We start from the raw sequence: 23,941 nt of genomic DNA, 5'->3' as shown, positions 1-23,941 counted from the left end.
AATCAAACCTGTTTTGTATGAAGTTCACTCTCAGACTGAAAACTCCCAAAAGAAAGAAGGTGTGGAGTTGAACTGTTACATGCACTAAAATCCAGCTTTACTTTATTTTTTGCAGATTGAGATTAAGATTATCACCAACAAATACATTGTGATGTTTGTTTTATTTTTTCATAAATGAAGTTGCAAAATTAAAGTGATTCTTACATAAATGCAATCAATAATTCTAATACAAAGAACACGATATATGCATTATTCCGAAATGAGCCGTTCTTCGTCTCGCGGCAGTTCGTGAAATAGTCGACGTACAGTCTTGATTTCATATTAAACAGTGACGCAACTTAAATCACCATTCAATCGGCAGCTTGCACATTCATTGTTTTTCATATTTCATATCAGTGTTCTTTACACACAAAGAAGGTACATATTTGATTCCAATTGGAGTGTGTGCGCTTAGATCCGTCTCCGAGCGTCGCTTCTGATACGCGCCGTGGAAAGACAAACATTGACCAGCGTGGTCCGGCGAGAAGAATATGTTTGGGGAGGTAAATTTCTCGTTTGTATGTAAAAAATATATTAACTGAGAATAAATTATTTGTTAGTTTTGCTGCAAATCAAAATGATTAGCTCTCAAAAAAAAACTTTGCTTTTAAAACTATGGAGGTATATTTGTGTCTTTATTACGGCAAGAACATTTATTTTATTTTTTTTAGACAATGCACTTTTTTTTTTTTTTTTAAAGCAACGTTTTTTTTTTTTTCCGGATCGCGTTACATTTATAGCGGCTCCAGGAAAAGAGTGCATACAATCTTCTATTTTGGCGGTCAAAGCTAAAAAGAAGAAGAAGAAGAAGAAGAAGAGCAACGGCAGAACAAGCATGAACCCGACCCGCGGGCTCTCGCACGCCCCCTTCAGGGAGGCAGAGGTATTGTTGGCCTCGCCGCTGTTTTTTTTTTCACTGCACAAATTCAGCGATTTTGATTATAAAAATGCTTGAAATGATTGGAATCATACATAAATTACATGTACAGCACAAATAAGTAGATGCATAATAATTTGTATTGTATCATTATTTGTTTTGTACGGTTCATGATGGCAGGTGAGGCTCTGCATCCCCACCCTGCCTCTCCTGATCTCATGTCCCCGCTATGCCTCCATTTACTGGAGCAACAATGTCGAATGCAGGACCCTCACTTGTAACCTACTTCTTCCACCGCTGCTTGTCTCAGCGTTTCTCTGTATTAGCTTTTACATTTAGGGGTTTAAAAGGAAGAAAAAAAACCCTGCAAAGTATTTCCAGATGTTGTGCCCTCTGAGATAAAAGTCCAGTCTGAAGCAGACCGAGGAGCCATGTGGCAAATAATCACAATAACCTGGAGATCACATGGAACATTTTGATGACCTGTGTGCTTCAAGTTCAACGCCGGCGCCGTCAGGTTTCAGCTTGTGTGTTTCTCTTCTTCTTTTTTTCTTCTTTTTTTTTTCAAAGGCATGGAATTTGGATCTGTTCTCTCCAGTGCGCGTGCCCACATGCGCATGCGTCGCTGCGTTGAGAGAGAGAGAGAGAGAGAGAGAGAGAGAGAGAGCTAGAGAGAGAGAGAGAGGAGGGGACGCGCTGTAACAGTACAAGCCGCCCGCCGACCCACCAACCGAACAGTGTGCCCTGTGGTCGGCGTGCGCGCTCCTTGTTTCCGCTACACGGTTCCGAAATCAGAGAAACTTCTTCTGATGCTCACATGACATCAGTGCTTCTCCCCCGGTGCGCGCGCGCGCTACCGGCGGACGCGTATTAATCGTTTGCCCACGCAACGCGTGTCACCAAAAAGCAACGTGAACTTGGTTGCAACACCATCGTCAGGTTACAACAGGCTCGCTCCGCGGATCGAAAGCTCATCTGTCCGGCAGCGCTGCTGGTAAGTGAAGACCCCTTTGGAGCTAACGCAGGGCATCCTGTGTGTGTTTTTTTTGTACATGCTGCAGGCATGAAACACCACTAATCTGCTATAACTGGCATCGCAATATTTTAATCTGGCAGTCACGAGCTTTGAATTGTGAATTTGTCTTTATTTGGATGTAGACTAGACTGGAAAGGACCGCATCCTGTTTGGGAGGGATACTACCATATGCTCCTGGATTTATTCAACCACATGTTCTTATGATCCCTGTGATCGGTTATGGCATCTGAGTTGAAGTGGGATTTGAGCTTTCTGGTTTCCTTTCCATGCTCTGCTTCTAATAATTAGGCTACAGGATGCTATTGGGACACTATTTGAAATATTGTTGGCTGATAGCTGAGAGGCTGTGAGGAGCTGCATTGACATTGTCACCATATGCATTACATTTCATTTAGCCAACGCTTTTATCCAAAGAGACTTACATACATTCATACAGCGTAGACACAGCTACGGGGAGCAATTCGTGGTTAAGTGTCTTGCTCAAGGACACATCGACTAGGGCGGGGAATCGAACCCCTGATCCTCTTGATTGAAAGATGGACCTGCTAACCACTGACCACTGACCCACAGTCACCCCTCGTGTGTTTTTTACGCCCTGAATTTGACTGAGAAGTACACATGTTTATCTTGTCTCCAATATTTTACTGCAATAGTGACATCTTCTTGTTATTTGTAACTATGTTGTTGCGTGTCATGGTGCTTTGTAGTCCTAGTACACACGGTAACTTGGAACAGACCATGTCCTCTGCAGCTGTGACTCTAGCTGTGTCGCTAGCAGCCTTGACTTTAAAACATGTATTTGAGGGAAAATGCATTTAAATGGTTGCACAGTTTCCGCAGTAATACAAAAATAGAACACCTGCACTTTAGTTTCGTAGCAACAACAACAATGGATGACAACTTGGATATTGTGAAAAGCGTCTTAATTTGCCAGTTACAACTCTCTTACTGTATGCAAGTGATGCAACAATGTCCTTATGTGGTGGCACCTGAGAACTTAAACTAGTTCCTTGAAGAGCTTTTAGCCGACAGAATATTTTAATCACAAAGACAATTTAAAGTAATTTAAAGAGTCCTTTTAATTCAGCCCGGTGAGTCCTCTTATGTGATGAGGTCCTTGTTCCTGTCTGGCCCCGGGCCACTGATCTTCACCACTGGAAGGATGCACGGCCCATTGGGAAACACAATGTGCCAAAACCGCACGAACTTGATGCAACCTGTTCACGGGAAGCACGAGGTCTGAGGGTGCAGAAATGTGAATGGTAAAAAAAACCGTTCCTTTTGCAAAAAGTAAATGACAATAGGTTCAATTATAACACATCATAAAACATAGTAAATATAAGAATGTAAAAGAAAATTCATTCACTTTTCTTCCAAAATTATTCCCTGCTTCCTTCTCTCCTCTTTAAACTGCTCAGACTCCTTTTGTGCTCCGCAAAAGAAAAGATAAAAAGATGAAAAGTTAATTTTAAGATACACATTCTGCATTTGCAAGCGCGTGTGTGTGTGTGTGCTTTTTTTGTCCAGTTCAGCAGCAGCCTAATATTATCTTGAATAAAATAAATAAAACCCAAATGTCAAATCTGTTTTTGAAAACGCATAAACATGTTAAATACTTGATGAATTTAAATTTAAAAAAAATTGGATTTATTAAAAAAGCTATCTCTTTTTTGTTCATGTCCCCACGTCAGTTAAAACAATATACATTGAGGCAGAGATAACAGGTTCTTGTTTTTCTTCTTAAAGTAAAAGAAACAACTTACAGCAAATACAGTATGTACGTTAGCCTTTTTATAATTGATTAATTGTTATAATTCGTCAGTTAACATAAAAAAATATGAATATTCAGTCTCCCTCATGTGGCTCAAAAGTGTACTGCAGATTTAAATGTTAGATAACAGACACGGAACAAACTCTGCAATTCTATTTGACCACTTGGAATGATTTGGCGAATGATTGATATAGTTTATCTTGATGGGGCTTAAAGGGGGCATTACATACATACTACCCATAGTTCATTGTGGTACAAACGTACATAACACGCAGTCTTTCATCACTGATATAATAGATAGATAGATAGATAGATCTCTATTTTCAGGCTGTTGTTTTTATACTGTTGCAGTGGCTACATGAGAGAGATCTTTTTTTTGGACAGATGTTGCATTTAATGGGGCTTTGAGATATGTCGCTCGTGGCTTCATCATACTCTGGTGCACTGGTCACGTGAAGAGTCCTTGATGGAGGAGGGGTGGGGTCGGGCGTTCATGGATGTATCAAATTAAAACGCATCTTAGATGGGCCCACTTTTGATGAAACGTGCAGGGTGTGGTCCTGTTGGAGGATCCTGTGTTAAAACCTTTATTGCTTTAAGATAAGTAATGTGATACATTTGTTGATTTGTTTACTTGAAGGGCACAGGAGACACACAGTAAATATTGTGTAAAGAGGTGGTGATGGGGGGTGTTCAGCAGCTCTTTCTTTGCCTCAAGGCCCCCAAATGGGTTAATCCGGCCTTAACTATATGGCAAAGAATGGCTATTCTAAGTCTCATCTCCAGGTAACCTCTGCATAAAAGGGTTAGTTGAATGAAAATGACAATGTCGAGGGAATTAAGACATTACATATAAAATGTAGGATTTTGTATTTTTATTTTGTTATTATATTTTTGCATAGACTAAAAAACAAAAAAAATACAAGACAATAAATACACTACATAAAGCAACACAAGCCATACTAGTCCATCAGTGTGAGATAACACATACAATCAGCAGGATAAATACAATTTATAGTGTACGAGGTAATTGATTTTAATATTAGTTTGTCCCTTTTTAGACCTCACAAACGCAACAACCAAAAACCCCACATGCTGGTCGTCAGAGCACCCACTGCATCGCACAGCCTCGTAGTCTGTTTAGTCTCTGGCTTCCATGCGGAGAAAGTTACACTGTGTCTTATCATAGTGCGGCCCACAGCCGTCAGCTTTTTTTCGCGGATCAGATGCCGTCGTCCTTCAGCTCAAGGATATGTGACCTTGGTTCATTATGTCAGTGATGGGAACGGTCCACGGCGACCCGACTGGAAACCATCAGCCGCTATACCAAGATGCAAAGATAAGTCACCAAAGATAAGATCATACAAATGTCTGGTTGAGCAACAGGAAGCGGCAACGAACATGAAGCAATAACACCAATAGCTCGGGCATGATTATGACAATTAGTTTTGTATCCTTCCCACCGGATGAGAACAATTTCCTCATCGTGTTGCAATTGTGTTCGTCAGATCATATTTCAAACTGGATGCTATCTGTTCTATAAAAGTTGGTTTGGCCAAGTCTGCATTTGCCTTAGCTGTCTTACCTTTGGCTAACTATTTAAATGATAGCTCATTATTTCAACCATATACATTTGCCTAACTATGCTTCTTCGCTACCTTTAGCTAACTGCTTCACCATTCATCCATATTAGCGTACCGTTAGCTAACTGCTTCACCAATTATCCATATTAGCGTACCGTTAGCTAACTGCTTCACCATTTATCCATATTAGCGTACCGTTAGCTAACTGCTTCACCATTCATCCATATTAGCGTACCGTTAGCTAACTGCTTCACCATTTATCCATATTAGCGTACCGTTAGCTAACTGCTTCACCATTCATCCATATTAGCGTACCGTTAGCTAACTGCTTCACCATTTATCCATATTAGCGTACCGTTAGCTAACTGCTTCACCATTTATCCATATTAGCGTACCGTTAGCTAACTGCTTCACCATTTATCCATATCAGCGTACCGTTAGCTAACGGTTTTGACTTTCCTGCTCGCTCACTAAGTAGTTTTTATCTATGAGGATGCCCTTTCAGAAGGACAAAAAAGGGTTTATTATAGGCTACCATTTTTTAAAAGCTTTTTTTCATAAAAGTGTGACAAATGGACCCAAGATTTAGCTCTTCTGACTGGATTAAATTCCCGGGTGTTTTGGAGGTGATTTTCTATTGTGAGCAGAACGCACATGTCCTTTTCTCTGGTGAGTGTCGTCATTTATCCGCGTCATAGACTTCAAACATTTAGAGTCGACCTGGTAATTCTCACTGTAAATCTGTTCCGGGTTTGGCTTCGGTGGAGCTGAGGTTTGCAGGTGGGAGGTCCATAAAGTATGAAGGGGCTCGGCTGTGAAGGCCCTTTGTATGTAACAATAAGGAGCATTTTGAACTGTATTCTTTGCATTATGGGAAGCATAGATTACTATAAAGATTAATATAAATTGGTAATAATGATACAAAGGTGATGGGTAGTATTTAATACCCGGTGTCATACAGGGCTGCAACAAATTATCAGTTAATTTTGCCATTTGTCTATAAAATGTCAGAAAATCACAATAAAATGCCCCAGGCGTCGGACTAACTGTCAAAATCCCAGAAAATCCACACATTCTATACACCACCTATTTTATATTATACAAATAATGTTCAAATGAGCTGCATGCTGTAAAATAAAGACAAGAAGAAGACATTTGTATGTGTTTCAGCATATATTATTCAGCATTGCGTGTGTACCAACCATGGTTACAAACCATATTTACATGATAACATCTCTCAAGGAGTTATCTGAGTTATTTTGTGTGTTGTGCAGATATTCTCGTGTTGCTTATACGTATGTCAGATGATTTTGTGCTTTTACTACGCAGGCTCATCACATCTCCACCACTGAGGATATACTCATTGGAAATGAAAGAGGGGAAAGGTAAGATGTTCCGTTTTTAATATAGTGTTTTATTTTTTTGTTGATATGAAATTGGTGGATACACAGCTCCCTGGGAAGCTGTCATTTTGCAATATTTAGGCACTTAATTACATTACATGTCATTTAGCTGACGCTGAGTCCAAACTCAGAACAATAAGAATCAAGAAAGTACAATCTCTTCAATAACGTTAAACTACAAAGTGCTATCAGTAAGAGCCATTTAAGTGCTACCAAAGTGCTACTACGGCGCTACCTTGCTTATTCAAGGTATAGTCGAAAAAGATGTGTTTTTCATGATCATGAAGTGTGTTCGGAGAATCTGTACTAATTGGAACAACTGTGTAACTACCAAAAAAGATAGACGTCATACGCTCTTCATTTACTAATCCATCTTCCTCATCTACACCTCCAGTAACTTCACCTTCTTCCCCCTTGTTTTCCTCTTTTATCCCCCTGTCTCCCAATCAAGTTCTTACCTTGGTAACCTCTGCCCGCCCAACCACCTGCCCCCTTGACCCCATCCCTTCTCACCTTCTCCAGTCCATTGCTCCGGACCTTCTTCCCTTTCTCACCCATCTCATTAACACCTCCCTCTCAACCGGCTGTTTCCCCAACTCTCTGAAGGAGGCAAGAGTCAACCCTCTCCTGAAGAAACCCACTCTCGACCCATCTGAAGTCAACAACTACAGACCTGTCTCTCTCCTTCCCTTCCTCTCCAAAACTCTAGAGCGAGCTATCTTTAACCAAGTCTCCTCCTTTCTTCACTGTAACAACCTTCTAGACCCTCACCAGTCTGGATTCAAGACAGGCCACTCAACAGAGACTGCCCTCCTTGCTGTCTCTGAGCAGCTTCACACTGCTAGAGCAGCCTTTCTCTCCTCTGTCCTCATCCTTCTAGACCTTTCCGCTGCCTTTGACACAGTGAACCACCAGATCCTCTTGTCCTCCCTCCAGGACCTGGGTATCTCAGGCACTGCGCTCTCACTCTTCTCATCCTACCTCACCGACCGCTCTTACCGGGTAACCTGGAGAGGATCTGTGTCTGAGCCTTGTCCTCTGACTACTGTGGTCCCTCAGGGTTCAGTCCTTGGTCCTCTTCTCTTCTCTCTGTACACCAACTCTCTTGGCTCTGTCATTCGCTCGCATGGCTTCACCTACCACAGCTATGCTGACGACACCCAACTGATCCTCTCGTTTCCCCAATCTGAAACACGGGTAGCAGCACGAATCTCTGCCTGTCTGACCGACATCTCTCAGTGGATGTCCGCACACCACCTGAAAATTAACCCGGACAAGACTGAACTTCTCCTCCTTCCAGGAAAAGGCTCTCCCACCCACGACATAACTATTAACTTCAACAACTCACTGCTGGTTCCGACTCCGACTGCCAGGAACCTCGGAGTGACGCTCGACAGTCAACTCTCCCTGACTGCCAACATTGCCCCAATAACACGCTCCTGTAGGTACATGCTGTACAACATCAGGAGAATACGACCCCTTCTCACTCAGAAGGCGGCACAGGTTCTGGTCCAGGCTCTGGTCATCTCACGGCTGGACTATTGCAACTCCCTCTTGGCAGGTCTACCTGCTAATGCCATTCGACCTCTACAGCTCATCCAGAATGCAGCTGCTCGACTGGTCTTCAACCGACCGAAATTTACCCACACTACTCCGCTCCTCCGCGACCTTCACTGGTTACCGGTGGCCGCCCGCATCCGCTTCAAAACATTGGTACTTGCGTACCGTGCTGCGAACGGATCGGGTCCAGTCTACATCCAGGACATGGTCAAACCGTACACCCCAGCCCGTTCACTTCGCTCGGCTTCTGCCAATCTGCTTGTAGCTCCTTCACTTCGAGCTAAATCACGACTGTTTGCTGTGCTGGCTCCTCATTGGTGGAACGAGCTTCCCATTGACATCAGGACAGCAGAAAGTCTCTACATCTTCCGGCGCAAACTAAAAACACATCTCTTTCGACTATACCTTGAATAGGTAGCACTTAAATGCCGTAGTAGCACTTAAATGTCCCTTACCGATAGCACTTTAGTAGCACTTAAATGGCACTTACGGATAGTACTTTGTAGTTTAACTTTATTGAAGAAATTGTACTTGCTTGATTCTTGTTGTTCTGAGTTTGGACTCACGGTTTAATGCACTTATTGTAAGTCGCTTTGGATAAAAGCGTCAGCTAAATGACATGTAATGTAATGTAATGTAATGTAACTGCATCAGCTGCGTTAGCATCAGTTGTATAATCTTTCTTTTATTGTGTAAAAATATGCCAATTTAGAGTTAGACAAGCACCATATCCCCACATCTGAGAAGCCTGGATCAGCTATTTCTTCATAATAAAAAATATATATATATTATTAAATTTACGCCAATTGACTTATGGTTAATCAACTAATGAGCACCATAGCTCTACCATGCAGGCACAGAACAGTTGGATCAAAACCGGGAAAACACAGAAGGAAAAAGCCATCCTGCTTGTTTGAAGTTTGCTCCTTTTCACATTCTTAAGTGTTTTCGTCTTTTCCTAAACAATATTTTAGGATACAAACACAGCCCCGGCCTCAAATTGGACACACACACACACACTCCCACTGTAACTCCTACATTCTAATTCAGGAGGAAGCAGTTTTGTATGTGAAACGTTGTGTTTTTCAGGGCGGGGCTTGAGTGGTTGCATATTGGGGATTAAAATCTGCAGAGCATCCCTGTTAAGTAATCATGTGGTTTCTGCTCCTTCCTCCTAAGTCGGGGCGTGCATGTTTTACTGGTAGATTTCCAGCAGTATTACGTTACTATGTTGCAATATATCAAGTGCTGATGCACGCACACACACACACACACACACACACACACCTCAAAATAGATATTCAGCTATGCACTCCTTCAGTTCACTATTGATTTTCAGTGAGGGGCCGGCCCTGAAGCCGTGTCAAGCATAACTTCTGTACAACTATTTGGGTGTGTGGATGCCTCTGGTCTCACTCTGGAAATCACAAATCAGGGAGACTGAGGTTAAGATGTGCATTGTGCATTAAGTAGTCAGATATTTGTGATGTTACAAATACCTTTTAATCTGGTTTTAACTCTCCGAAGTGGGATTTCACATATCCCTCAGTTCAGGGAACAAGTGTGTATCAGTCAAGCATGATCCTCTTAAACTGATCAGCCTTCATCTGCTGCCATTCCCCCTCTCTCTCTCTCTCTCTCTCTCTCAGCTTCCCACTCTGTCATTTTCTCTCCCTCTCTTTTCTGTGGCACCTCCGTTCACTCCATCCTCATCTGAGCCTTGTCAAGGCATCTAATTTGTATGTGGGCGAGGGTGTGAGATGATTACAAATGACTATTAACAGCTGTGCATTTTATTTTACGGATCTCCCACGTTCAAATGAGAGAGAGGATCTATTCATATGATGTTTGACAGGAGGTAGTATTCAAATCATTCTTCTTTTTTTCTGTAACCATCACCCAGGATAACCACATGCACTGTATAGACATGAGAGGACCAAGGAGCACGTGAAGATGTCCCAGAAGGCAACTAAAAGTAAGCTCTTCCACTGTTGATTATTATGAATGGGACTTGCCCTCTCTTGGTATTCGCTAAAGCACTAATCTGATCTGTTATTTCTTATGCAATGATGAGAGGATTAATGACCAAAATGCACTTTGATAAACAATCAGATCTTTAACATTACAAACACTATTGTATATATTATATTCATTGGGTTATCCGTGCTCAGTGACACAAGTTACTTTAGCTTTTTGGGCCTTTAAACATCCGCAGAATATTAAGACTATTGACCGTCAGTGTCATACATACTGTACATACTGTATTGCACAACGATAACTATCCCCACTACCGTTTGCACCAACAGTGTTGCTGCTGGGCCTCTAGCCGGACAATACGTAGCCACTTCTCAAAAATTACCAGTCTTGTTTACTCCAGATGTTGCCTAAATTAATGTGGGAAAACCCAAAGCTTTTTTTCCTCTGATTCAAAGGGGGGCCCTTGCCTTCATTCCATAGACAAAGACCCTTTGCCGTGATTCATTTTCAACAAAAGAGCTGCAGTGGCATTGAAGGTTGCTCTATTTTTGTTGTGCCATTGAGTGTTTGAAATATGGTCTGTCTCAGTCTTAGTTACAGTTCATTTCTTGGTACTTGGTATCGGCGGTTTAGCTTGTCTCCTTAAAGGAATAGTTTGATCACCGTGAGGTTTCTAGGCAACCAGCAGAGACTCCAGGAAGTCGCCGTGCCTGGCCCCCACACATTACCGCTCGTAATACGGGTAATACGTTGTTGTTTTTACACTTCGGTTTTTGTTCGGAATCTCCGGACCCCTTTGTGCTAAGCTAAGCTAAGCTAACCAGCTGGCTGTAGCTTCATATTGTGTGGAGACATGATGAGAGTGGTGTCAGTCTTCTCATCCAACTCTTGGAAAGACGGCAAAAAAACACATTTCCGAGAAACTGTGACTCATCGATTAACGGGTTGAATCAACACGGTTTATTGCCAAGTGGCTAAGCGAATGTTCCATAACAATAAACAATAGTATGAGACATAATTTAATACAATATGGTAAACAAACAAACAAATACAAATGTGTTAAAACAAGTGTTCAAGTTTTATGTGTATATTTATGGAGAAAACATGTGTAACGTAAGGTTGTGTAACGGTCAGACTTTGTCCGAGGGATGTAAGTGTCAGTGGGGGTCTCGGGCTTTATCGATGAACCTGCAGACGGGAAGAATCTGTTTTTGTGGCGTCCGGTCTTGGTCCTGATGGACCGCGGCCTCCTGCCAGAGGGAAGGGACTCGAACAGTTTGTGTCCAGGGTGAGAGCGGTCGGCTACAATCTCTGGAGGCGAACAAGTCGTGGAGATTGCGGCCAATCGCCCTCTCAGCAGAGCGAATGATAAGCATACCAGACGGCGATGGGTTGCAGACTTCCTGTCAGACAGGAAGTCTGTAACCCACTTGCAGGTGGAGCCGGGCACGTGCAGCTGGGAGAGCTTGTCTTGCAGCAGAGAAGGGACGATGGTTTTGAAGGCAGAGCGGAAGTCTACAAACGGTCCAGGTGCTGGAGGATGAAGTGGAGGGCCATGTTGATTGCTTTGGCTACAGATATGTTGGCTCTGTAGGAGAACTGCAGGGGGGTCCAGGAGTGGGTCGGTGAGGGCGCTCAAAAGACTTCATGACCACAGAGGTCAGGGCGGCGGGCCTGTTGTCATTAAGCCCTGTGATTCGTGTTTTTTTTGGGGGGACGGGGATGATGGTGGAGGCCTTGAAGCAGGCTGGAACATGCCATGTGTCCAGTGAGGTGTTGAACATGTCTGTGAACACCCGAGACAGCTGATCAGCACAGTGCTTCAGGGTGGAGGGAGAGACAGAGTCGTACAACACGCATAGATATGAATTGAGGGCGTACAGGTTTCCTGTACTTCTCATACAGACCGGCCAACATTTAAAAGCATACCACTAATGTTAAGTTAAAAACACCCATTGTTCCAGGACAGAAACCTCATTGAGTGTGCGGAATACATCAATTGAAAAAATCTTGACGACAAGTTAATTTCCTGCCATATGTATTTAAAATCAATTTCTAGTTATTGGGTTGGCTATTCCTTTAAAATAAAATGATTCTTCCTAAGTTGTGAGTTTCACTCTCTGCCATCAACTGTGCAGTTCTCTCTAAATAACAAGTGGTTAATTTATATTCGTTTCAGTTTTCAGTACCCAGACTTATACTGATAGAATTTATGAGCAGTACCTTTTGTTCATTTGAGTTTAATATAATATAATGGTATGGTATATTTTTTTAATCTAAATATTTATAAAGAATTATTAGTTTGATTTGTCAAGAGCTGGAAGCCAGTATGTGAAATTGGGTAATCCATTTCTTTTAATCCGTGTACGTTTTTTATTCTTTGATTTCCAGCATGGTGCCTTAGGCTTCTCCCAATCCTCCTCTTCTTCATCTCCTTTGTCACATACTACTGCTCCTATGCCATACTGCAGAGGTAACTACACACAACCATTTCGTTCTTTCTCCGTCACACAATTGCAGAAACGTCCATTTCTGGTTAAAAAGTGAGCTCATGAGGCCCGCGTTGCGCTGAGTCACTACAAAGTTAAGAGGACAAACCCACATTCTGATCATCTGGCAGTCTGAGCTGCTGCTCAATTTAACGGCCCTCACACACACACACACACACACATGCCCATTCCTGTTCTGGACCCGGTTACCGGCCTGCTGTTTTTTTTTTTATGGATTCAGCAGTAGCTTTCATGCCAGTTGTGGTGATTGTCTGTCTTTCAGCTACGGCGGCACCAACAAGTCTCCGAACAGTAGCAAGTCGCTGTGTGGTGGCTGGCTAACCCAGAAGAAGTGGGAGAGCCTTAACTTTAAGTGAGTAAATGGCACGTCTGTGTTTTTGTTTTTACAAACTGGAGGGAGTGGATGGCTTATTAAGAAGAGGGGACGCTTTGCCAGTATTTTTTATTTGAACGCGAGGTGCCAGGCAACCGTTAGATTCTTTACCCGTCATGAAGGGAAAGCATATTTCAGTGAGAAAGAACAGGACTTATAATGAAAAAACGATTTTCCATCTAAATCGTGCACGTTTTTGCAACTCAAGTGGAATATGTTGATGAAAAGGTCCAAAGGGGGAATTAAGAATGACCGTAAAGTTGCATTGTTTGAAGCCACCCAATAGCTTGTTTGTCCTCCTCAGGTTCTGCTTTAAGTAATCATTCTTCCTCTGCCCCTCATTTATTTTTATCTTGCTCTATTATCAGTTTATTCAGCTGTATATTTACTGTTGATCTTCAACCAGGCTCGGTTCAGTCCCAAAATAGTGATATGGTCTCCATCTGTTTGTCCGAAACTCCTCCAAGGTCACTGTTTATTTCTTTAGCTCAGAAGACCTTCCACTGCCCGCCCTTTGACCTTTCAGAACAGTCAAGATTCCTTTACCTCTGTTAAAGAAGATGATTTGCATCCTGACACAAAAGTTGCAGGCTGGTTGTTCGTCACATCAGTCATTACAGTCCCAGGGAGGCCTTCCAGGCAATCGGAGTGACATTTCTCTAATTAGACCCCTCCCCGGGAGATTTATTCTGATCTCCTGCGAAGAGCTATAGCTGGCACACAAGGGTAGTACATGTCTGAGGGACTCACTGTCAAAGACAGTAGGTCATAAACAGCTGGAGGCTGAAGCCAGCGAACACGGTGAAAGCAACTGTTTCACAAACTGTCCTACAACCTGCCACAATTGTCTCACTCCACAGGCACGGAGGACATTAGTGTTTTATTTCCCTCTCCTCAGCAGATAAATGCCAACAGCGGAATTGCTATTGAATGACGTCATGCATATGACTGGTTTACTTATAATGGCCTGGTTTACCTGCTTAATAGATACCAGAACATTTCGGAAAGTTAAGACACGCTTTTCCACGAGCCGATGTGAACACTGTACTATTTGGCAGCACATTCGCTGCTGTCCATTGTGTGGTTTTGATGGTTTTTATAGCTCCCCAAAAAAAGTTTAAAGCAGTTTCCCCCCATCCTCACTGTCTGACGCCTCATTCATATCCCTCGCCTCTCTCTCCCTCTCGCCCTCTCTCTCTCTCTTTCAGCCACAAAACCCTCCTGTAATATAAATCATGTACACAGTGAAGCCCTGTGAGCTACAGTATCGTGTTGTAACTCATGCTCTGACATTTCTCATGCAGCATTAGCAGACAGACGCAGCTCTTTCTGAAACTGGAGGATTTCTTCTGGCGGGAGCATCTGTCAAAGCTGGCATTACCTTATGGCATTAAGGGCAGTGGTATGCTGACTCCACATAATCCTCTTGCTCTTTCTGCTCACTTTACTCAGCACATGTCTCACATCTTGGTGTTGCTGGTTGTTTTCCTCCATATATTCATTTATTTCTGGTTCACAGAACTAAATAATAAGTTATATGTCTGAATTTATGACCCTGACTGACAGCGATGCTTCATTGCCATGAGGTCACAGTGCTTTGATAAAAGAGGACATGTTTGACTATGCATTTAGTTCGTAACACAGCTGCAGCACGACACAGCAGTCTTCTATGCATTTTACAAATCAGTATTCAACGTTTTGAAACAGTCACACTATTTCAACCTCTCCTTTTTCTTCCCTTTCCCTCCCAGAGCTGCTGCTACTGAAAGTTCTTGCTCTTATTGCAAATTATCAGGTGCCAGCCAACATTGAAAAGTAAGTGTGGCCCCACTTCAGCCAACCTGGCTCATGATGCTAAAGCTCAACGTTTTAATAACACAGCACACTTCTGTTTTAAGTCCACAGTGCAGGACAGTAATAATTATAATATTTATAAAAGTCCGGGATTGACTCCAACACATATCTAATAATTGACACGACAACAGGAATATGTTTTCCAGCTGTGGTACACGTCCTGCATGAAGTTTTTTTCTTCTTCTTTCCTCCATGACATCATCACTGTGATTATGGGTATTTACTGCCACATAATGTCCCTCATTATGGTCAAGAAAGCGACCTCAGGGTGCTGCGCGCTCGAGTGACGAATGTGCTGTCAGTCACGTCTCTTTCGAGAGGGGCGCATTGTGAATCATTGTACAAAACTTGTTTGCGTGTGGTGTTTTTCTCCACAGCCTTGAATGCAGGACCTGCGTCGTCATAGGCAATGGCTTCGCCATTAAAAATAGCTCCTTGGGAAGCATCATCAACAAATATGACGTGGTCATTCGGTAAGCGCAAAGCAGAACGCCTCATGAAAGTATTGTTGTTTGTGCTACTGCATTCAGTTATTAGTATTAACTGTTTGTTCATGCTGCTGTTCACAGAGGAGAGGAATTAATTAGGGGGAGGAAAGAAAAAAAAGTTTTTTGTAAACTTGCTTTGCTGCTTTTTGATTCCACTCCAAGCGCTGCATTATTAGGACAATATTAGCAAAAATAATAAACATTTTTAAACCCAAGTCTTCTGCGTAACTGATATCACGTTTTAAGAACCCTCAGGACTGATGAATCAGAAACAGACGGATATTTCCTCGTTGACCTTAAAAATAAAAAGGGAATTGGATAGTTCTCCCCGCTTCTGAAAGCAGGTTATAAATTATTCACTTGGCCGCTCACGATTGATGGACAGTATCCGACCGTGTGACCGCCCGACCCTCTCGTGGAGCCGTCCTCTCAGCAATTAGCTAACTTTTTCTTTAGTGCCTTTAAAAGGAGAAAAAAAAAGAAGCGTTTTTCGTTTTTTTACCCGGGGACCAAGGCACTCTGCAAATCTGACTTTACAGCCTTGGAATGAACACATGCATTCTGAGTTTTTATAAGCCTCTTTCAAACAGCCAGAATTTGGCCTGGTCACAATGCATTTTTTTCTCCCCCCACCTTCCCCCCCTCCCTCCTTCAACTCTCTCACATCTCTCCCTCTCTTTAATGGCTAATCGTTCCGTGGTCGAGGTAGAAAAACAAAACATTTTGCGGCATGTTTTTGATCGAAAGTTGACCTTGAAAAGGGAGGAAAGAAGAAGCTGAAAAACATCCTAGTTGAGTTAATCAATCGATAGGCAAATATTTAACTCTGCAACAACATTATGCTAACATCAAGGCCTCGCCAATGTTCCGGTAGCTCCTGTAACTCATCTGCTTTCTGTTATTGAGCATTTCTTTTATCAATCTTTCTGAAAAAAAATCCCGTTCCTATGATTCACACTACATATTATCAGGCAACAGTTATTTTGTGAGCAAAGAACTACCAAGAGCCCATGAAAATGAAAATGATTTAAATCATCATCTGTATTTCAGAAACCAAACGCTGTGGCTTCACTTAAGCTCTCTATTTATATACTTTCGGTCTGACTATGATTTTCATAACATTTAAGTTTATTCAGAATGCTCACATTGCACATTACACGTTGTCAAACCGGAGTCGTTTGGATGGGCTCCTAAACAGGTCCAGGGATCGGGCCCTCCCTAAATCTGTTTTACAAATTAGCTCAAAGTTAGAGCAGTACATTTCTCAAGTCATGTGGCTGGACACCAATTCTTCTCCCCCCCCCCCCTTTTTTTGGGGCTTTCCGTTGGAAATGAAACAAACCTGCCGGTCCTTGTCACTCAATAAAGTGTTGTGTCCCCCGCCTCCAGATTGAATGACGCCCCAGTGAGGGGCTACGAAGAGGACGTGGGAAACAAGACCACCATGAGGTTCTTCTACCCCGAGTCGGCCTCGTACAACCCCGGACTGCACAACGAGCCCGGAACGCTTATGGTCCTGGTGCCTTTCAAGCAGCAAGATCTTCGCTGGCTCAAAGAGATCCTCTATAATGAGAAGAGGGTACAGGATATGTGTGAGAATGCACTCTCTCTCTCACACACGCACGCACACACACACACACACACACTTTCCATCTCACTCTGTCTCTCCCTCTCTCTGTCTCACATACACACTCTCCTTTTAGCTTGTTTTCCAGCCGCTGCCAGCCATCCATATCAGGAACAAATACTTAAGAGGTTCGACTTCAGTGAGGCCAGTGCTCTTCAGAGTTAAATGTAGTTTCCATCTCCAGACATCCTTCACTCTGTTGCTCCAGGCACCTCCAGCCTCTCTGCTAATAGTTGCAGGGTCATTACTTGCTAATTTGCACATCAATTTAGGTTGCCTCCAGAAATGCAGAAGTCATGGGTTCAATTGCATCTCTCTGTTTGTGCAAATGAACTCAGTGGGGCAGCTAAGAACATCAAAACTCTCTTTCTGCCCTTTTTATTCTTCTCTTAAATGTTCAATTTCCCAACATCCGGTGTGTTATCTTTTCTCCTTTTGTTTACTTGTGCTTTCCAGGTCAGGAAAGGATTTTGGAAGCCCCCCCCCCAAATCTGGTTGGGCGACATGAGTAAAATCCGAGTGCTGGACCCCGACTTTTTGCACCAGACTGCAGACAGACTGCTCCGGATCCCTCTGTACCCCAAGAGCAAACAGGTAAGAGCTCTACCTTCCACGTCACTGTATGAGAGTCTGTGGTTGCAATGCTTCTCCTCTGTTGCAACTCAATAATAATGACCTTTTTCTGTCAACCCACAAAAGAATGATCCCACTGGAACCGTCTCTCTTGTTTGCTCCCTTTCTCCCATACCTCCCTTTTATCCCCTTTTGCCCTTCACTATGAATGTTAACAAGGCTGGATGGAGCTTCCTCTGATTAGCCACAGCTTCCTCCAATGATATCTCTCTGAGCGCCTTTGATGAACAGTTTACTGGAAGAGGCATTTCTCTTGAAACGTAGCCGGGTCAATAACAATTTTGGGGATCCAATTACTGCTAAAACATGATGAAGATTAGCTTCTACTCTGCATCCTGGTATCTCATTACAAGATAAGCTCCTTGTGTCTTCGAGGCTGCACAGTGAGTCTCTCGGTAAAAATAATTGGCTGTTGAAGAAAAGCCAACATATTGTATGGATTTCAACCAGATGCTCTGGACAAGGACAGCTCGCGGTGTTCTGTCTCTGTGTCTGTTTTCTCCGGAAATGAATACTCGTGAGCATGTTTTGTCACTCTTGGCTCAATAAAACACATCAAAGTAAAGTAAAGGAGAGACCATGTAACTTATACAAAACATAACAAGCAAAAGAGGAAGCAGAATCATATTCTAACTCACAAACTAACACTGGGGGACTGAGGAGCAGTGATTGCGCAATGAGACAACATGACGCATGGCACTTTGTTTGCGGTGGAACCATTGATCTGCTTTTGTTTCACAAACTGAACTCCGACTCTTTGGCTGGGGCGATTGGCCCCGAGATCTGACTCGGACCATTTCTCATGCAAAAGTCTTTTATTGGCCCGTTGCCTCCCATCTCCAAGTGACAGACTGGAGCAGACCTCCTCTTAGCAGATACCTCCCTCCGCTAATGACCCTGCCAGATAGACCAGGACCTCCTCAAAACACACACAGGCAGCCACTTCTCCCCTTGTCCTTCCTTTCCTTTCTGCATTGCAGGCACACACACACACACACACACACACACACACAGACACACACACTCCTATGTTCACACCCGCCTCCCCAAACACAAGCCTGTGTTCAGCTCTTGTAGGTCAGGCTTGCAGCATTGACAGTCAGCCCCTCCCTCTCCTCCCCTCTCACCAAGGCTCCACAGGCCTGCGTCCAAACTATGCGCCGGGCCGCTGCAGAGCTCTGGCGTTGGCCCTGTGTGCTGGCGACCACATGAGGCTAATACACACACAGAATGTCAGCTGGGTCCCATTGCAGGTTGCTCGTCAGTTCCTGAATCGAAGACAGTCGTGCTCAGTACACGAGCAAATTGATCTGGCTCGAATGTTTTAGAGAAGAAAAACAGGCTTTTCTTATCGAGGCTATCGTGGTCAAATGTGGTTTAAATTGAACACAAGTACACTTAAGCCCAGGAACACGCACACACACACACACACTTGAACGCTCATCGGAGAGCTATGGTTGAAGAGCAAGCACTCTGATGAAGGTTTTGCAGGATGAAAGGTTGAGTATATGTTATTTGCATAGATCCAACCGTGGGACATTTTTTTTAATTTATCTTGCAGACCAACGCACACAGTGCTCATACTTCACATACGCAACATGTTCTGTCTTTGTGTGAATTTCACAAGATAGACCTCGTATCTGTCCGCTAAATATGAAGCTACAGCCGACAGCTAGTTAGCTTAGCTTAGCATTTTAGACTGGAAACGTGGGAAAATAGTTCGCCTGGCGTCATCCAAAAGTTAAAGAACACCGACCAGCAGCGGCTTTGAAATTGTCGGGCAACCAGCAGAGAGAAGTCACAAGAAACAGTCCCGTACATAACTTCAACCCACATTTTACTCCGGTATGAATCAAACAAAGACATATATTACATGTTCATTAGAGAGATTTCCAGGTGTTAAGGATTATGTTTTTAACCAACAAACTGTTTCCAGTTATTATGCTAATCAACACTGACTGCCGGCTGTAGCTTCATATCAACTGGACAGAAATGAGGCTGGTGTTAATCCTCTGATCCTCTCATCTAAATCAGCAAGAAAGCAAGTAAATGAACATTATAATCATTTATATAAATCAGCTTATCTGAATTCATGTTAAAAGAGACCTCTAGTTTTGGTAAAAATCTATGTTTTAGGTAATCAGTAAACCCTTGCTGGCATATGCAATATTAACGTAACCGCAGGGCTCTCGCAGAGGAAACTTGATGATAACATGCGAAGCTGCAGAGAAGGGGGAAGTGAAACGGCTGCTGGGGGAAAGCGTGCACATTTTGGAGAGGGATGGGAAGAGGAGGTTCCTTCTATCCCTCGGTCATGTGGAAGTGATTCTCCTTTTTGCCTCTGTGAACATGGATAATCATTGACAGAGTTGTATGGGAAACGGCAAACGGCACAGGGAAATCTCCGAGCACAGTGAAAGCCAGCCGGGGGCAACACAACCAACATGTCTCAACTCATTAAATTTCACATTAACTTTTTTTTTAATTTTTTTTATTTTTTAAAGATCTCAGTGGGGGTCAGTCGATTTCCCTTTTTAATTCTTTAATGTTTTCAGCAAAGTCAGATTACAACTTCAGACGATTATATTTAGACACTTTTTTCCCGTTCACAGTATGTATGCCCTGGGATTTGTTTAAAATCTCTTTTAGACTTTGGGGTAGGGTGTAGCCTTAATGTCATCAGGGCTGGAGGGGATTCTCTTTTTCATCTTTTATCTCTTGATATCTCTTTTTCTGACAGTCACTTTGGAAAATAGCATGAATGCGGTTTGCGTATCAGTGATATTAAATTGTATTTTCAATTTAAATTACAAATTTGCCTCTTTACACTTTGTCCACATACGACATCCTCTGTCCCAGGAACCTGGCATTAGTACATGAAGAAGAAAAAGCTTCAAACTAAAAAAAATAAGGAAGAAACATGCGGGAGAGCATCAGAGGAGGGATCCTTCTCCTTCTCTCAGATGTGCAATAGATGCCATGTGTACAGAAGTAACAACATAATAGAGTTGTTAACAGAGCACCAGTTGTTATAATCCAACTAATAATGATACGAAAAGCATTAATGGTATCAGGAATGTGACTTAACAATACAAATAATGATAGATGCAGTGGGTGTCAGCAGGGCCATGGCCGGAGGCACGAAGAAGCAAAAGTAGTATTGTGCAATAATGGGACATGAATTCACAATACACCTTCAGCATCAGGACCGCACATTGATTTACAAGTGCCTTGAAACCAGTTTTATTGCAAACAAGCACCCCGCAAAAAGATTTAATGGGTGTGATTTGTGCACTCAATTAATTTTGTTTTGTTTAGTGTCTTGACCGCAGCTTTTTGAGATACTGAGCTCTGATAAATTGTACGAAAAAAGTTAATTCAAGTAACCAAGACGACTTTCAGTATTTTAGGGGCCTTTTTATACCAATTATTAGATTGTTTTCCAGTGGAGAGGTGGCAGGAAAGGAGGCGAGAGAGATCTAGGAAAGGAAATGCAACTAAGGTCCCTGGCCGAGGTGTTGTGATTCATGGTTGGCGTTCGCAAACCCCTCGGTCACTGCTCCTTGTAGCGGATGTGTGTGTGTGTGTGTTTTTTTTTAACGTTATTATGTTGAATGTTTTGAGGTTTTTTAATCAACATATATTATTTATATTGTCTGCATAAAGGCAGATTGTTTTAGTTTTTTTCCCGAATGTTTTTATATGAACTTTGAACAAAACAGTCAGCGAGCACATTGCCCCCGAGCCAAGTTCCCTCTCTAAATATTCCAAAAATTAATAAATCATGTGAATACATTTTTAACTGAAGGTAAAACGATGTCTCAAGTATTTTGCTCAATAACACTGTGGGAAATTAGCCTCCAGTTGTTACTTGTTATTGGCATCAAGAGTGCTTTTCTTCAGAAGAGACTGCTCAGAGATAGTGAGTAAAAGCTGCTGGAAAAGGATCCACTTTTTCAGTTATGTGAATTAACTTTTCATTCATGAAATACATCTGTGTTTGCACTGCATATGTTGTGTTTTGACTGTTTGTTTTTTTTAAAACCTATTGTTAGTTATTATGTCTCTGGAAAAAAAAAAGCTGCGAGATAATACAAGCATTATCTTTGTTTAAAATAAAACGTGAATACTTTTAATAGGCGCACATGGCAGGTTTAATCCCAATATTGCCAATGTCACAATGTTCCTTTTGAAGTGTTGAGGTTGTTTTGTTCCGCTAGATGTTTTTCATTACATAACAGTCATTTTGGCCGGATCTTTTATTTCAAAGCAACTAAGCGAGTAAGTGCATTCATCCTCTGTCGGAAACGAGAGCTACACGTCATCGAAACATGTTCACAGCCATTAATGCTGAGGTCATTTGATAGTATTATCCAGATGGAGAAGGCTTGTGATGAGTGAAGGTCAGCGCCTGCAAGTGTTGGTTGCCCTCTATCTCCATCTAGTGGTGGGACGAGAGGCTGCAGTTGAGTCATGGTATTCCTGCGTGTGCAAATTCCTCCGTTCAATCTTTCACTACACAACAGATGCGCAATTAGCATTTAGCTTTTTTTTTTTTTTTTTTTTTAAACATAAATTGCTCATTTCATAACCTTTTTTTTGTTTGTCCAGCGAAGGTGGTATTGCGTGCATATTTAACACACCCTACCCACTGACAAACATCTGTGGTTTTCAATGTTACGTGTGTACTGCATGATGATAATTATAATGGGCATCTGATGGGATACATTCTGGAGAAAAATGCCCAAATTACAGGGAAGTTTGGTGCAATTTTTTTGTGCAAGGATCTTTTTTTTTCTTTCTTTTTTATTCACGGGGGCTCTCATTATGCTTTGTGTGTTTCAACAGCCAGTGCATCCCACCACGGGTATCCTCGCCGTGTTTGTTGCTCTCAACTACTGTGATGTGGTCCACGTTGCCGGCTTTGGATACCCCAACACAAAGAACCAAAGGCACCCTATCCATTACTACGGATACGACACCATGAAATCCATGAAGGTGGGTAGCGCCGGTCGTCTGCAGGACCTTTCCGACGTCGTCTCTGTTTTGACATACGGTGTTTCTTTCTTTTGCAGAATTCCTACCACGACCTAAATCATGAATCCGAAACCTTAAAAAGATTGGAGGATGTCGGGGCTATTTTGTACCTTCACCCGCATTTATGATACACAACACTAAATGATGACATTTGGTTTAATGTGCCTTCTGCAGTGGGATACAAGACTGGTGCATTCAGACACCGTGCGGAGTTACAGGTTTGTCTCACTGACGCCTTACATTCTGTTTAAATGAAAGACGCGAAAAGTTGATGATTTCACTGCTTTTTTATTATTTTTTTTAATGGCTTTCCTTAAATTTGTTAATAACCTTTGGTAACAGGGCTCAGCATTTTGCATAGCGTTTCCACTTTTCTAATTGTTATGGGTTTTGAATCACAGCTTTCAAAGTGAGTTTGCAGGACACTATTCATGTGACAGCAAAAGTCACGTCGGATCAAGTCAGAGTTTTTGATAATTCAATGCTTTAATGTTGTTTTTAATCCATGCATATCATTGAGCTGCAAAATTAATCAAACTGGATTATTTGTCACTCAACCTGGTTTGAGATTATTTTTTTTTAATCCCATCAAGTCAGAATCTGTTTTAAGGTAAAGAGGTGTGATAGAATCTATGTTTGTTTTTTTGGTGAACTTTACTGTTAATGTACATTTTACATTAAATTAAAAGAAAATGAATTGATCAGAAACCTAATTTGCACAGGATTAGATTCTTAATTTTTTGTTTCTTGGACTGGAAATACGACTTGTATTTTGCCCATTTGTAAGAGTTTTGGTGACAGTTGTTTTTGGAATTTTAATTTATTTAATCTTTATCATTGTTATAATTGTCTTTCTTTTTCTGAAACAATACCAGTAAATGGTACCACTGGATATTTTCTAATGTACAGAATGAAATACATTTTTAATTAAAAGGAAATCAAAATGGCATTTGATTCTCATTTGATGTCGTTCACATTTGTTTCTCCATTTATTTATTTTCACATGGATTATTGAACAGGCACCCACTTTATGGAAATCACTACTCATGCATTCATGTACCATCGTGAACCTGCATTGAGCTGCAGTTTTACCACTCAGTGTAATGCCACTGTACACCACTAGATGGCAGAGAGCGTCTACTGCCTGCACATCCTACAGTAAGGCACGTACTG

The 23,941-nt window shown here is 42.2% G+C and overlaps 1 protein-coding gene across 1 annotated transcript; it reads left to right on the top strand.

Moving 5' to 3' along the window:
• Positions 1–1,581: 1,581 nt before the first annotated feature.
• st3gal4 (ST3 beta-galactoside alpha-2,3-sialyltransferase 4) lies at positions 1,582–23,717 on the top strand. Its single transcript, XM_034548810.1, has 12 exons — positions 1,582–1,910; positions 6,636–6,691; positions 10,173–10,244; positions 12,638–12,719; positions 13,019–13,108; positions 14,434–14,531; positions 14,881–14,944; positions 15,361–15,456; positions 16,861–17,050; positions 17,555–17,692; positions 22,580–22,729; positions 22,807–23,717. Exons 3-12 carry the CDS (start codon positions 10,223–10,225, stop codon positions 22,894–22,896), a joined length of 1,020 nt encoding a protein of 339 aa, XP_034404701.1. The 5' UTR covers positions 1,582–1,910; positions 6,636–6,691; positions 10,173–10,222; the 3' UTR covers positions 22,897–23,717.
• Positions 23,718–23,941: the final 224 nt, after the last annotated feature.

Source organism: Cyclopterus lumpus, chromosome 13 (genome assembly GCF_009769545.1).
Source record: "Cyclopterus lumpus isolate fCycLum1 chromosome 13, fCycLum1.pri, whole genome shotgun sequence".
In the NCBI taxonomy this organism is placed as follows: domain Eukaryota; kingdom Metazoa; phylum Chordata; class Actinopteri; order Perciformes; family Cyclopteridae; genus Cyclopterus; species Cyclopterus lumpus.
Note: the sequence above shows the minus strand (reverse complement) of the source record. Positions and strands in the feature narration are given on the sequence as shown.

Excerpts from the sequence above, each read along its gene's own strand:
- st3gal4 (XM_034548810.1), top strand. The coding sequence starts at position 10,223 with ATGTCCCAGAAGGCAACTAAAA. Across the intron at positions 15,457-16,860 it reads AAATATGACGTGGTCATTCG|ATTGAATGACGCCCCAGTGA; the intron begins GTAAGCGCAAAG and ends CCCCGCCTCCAG. Across the intron at positions 17,693-22,579 it reads TGTACCCCAAGAGCAAACAG|CCAGTGCATCCCACCACGGG; the intron begins GTAAGAGCTCTA and ends GTGTTTCAACAG.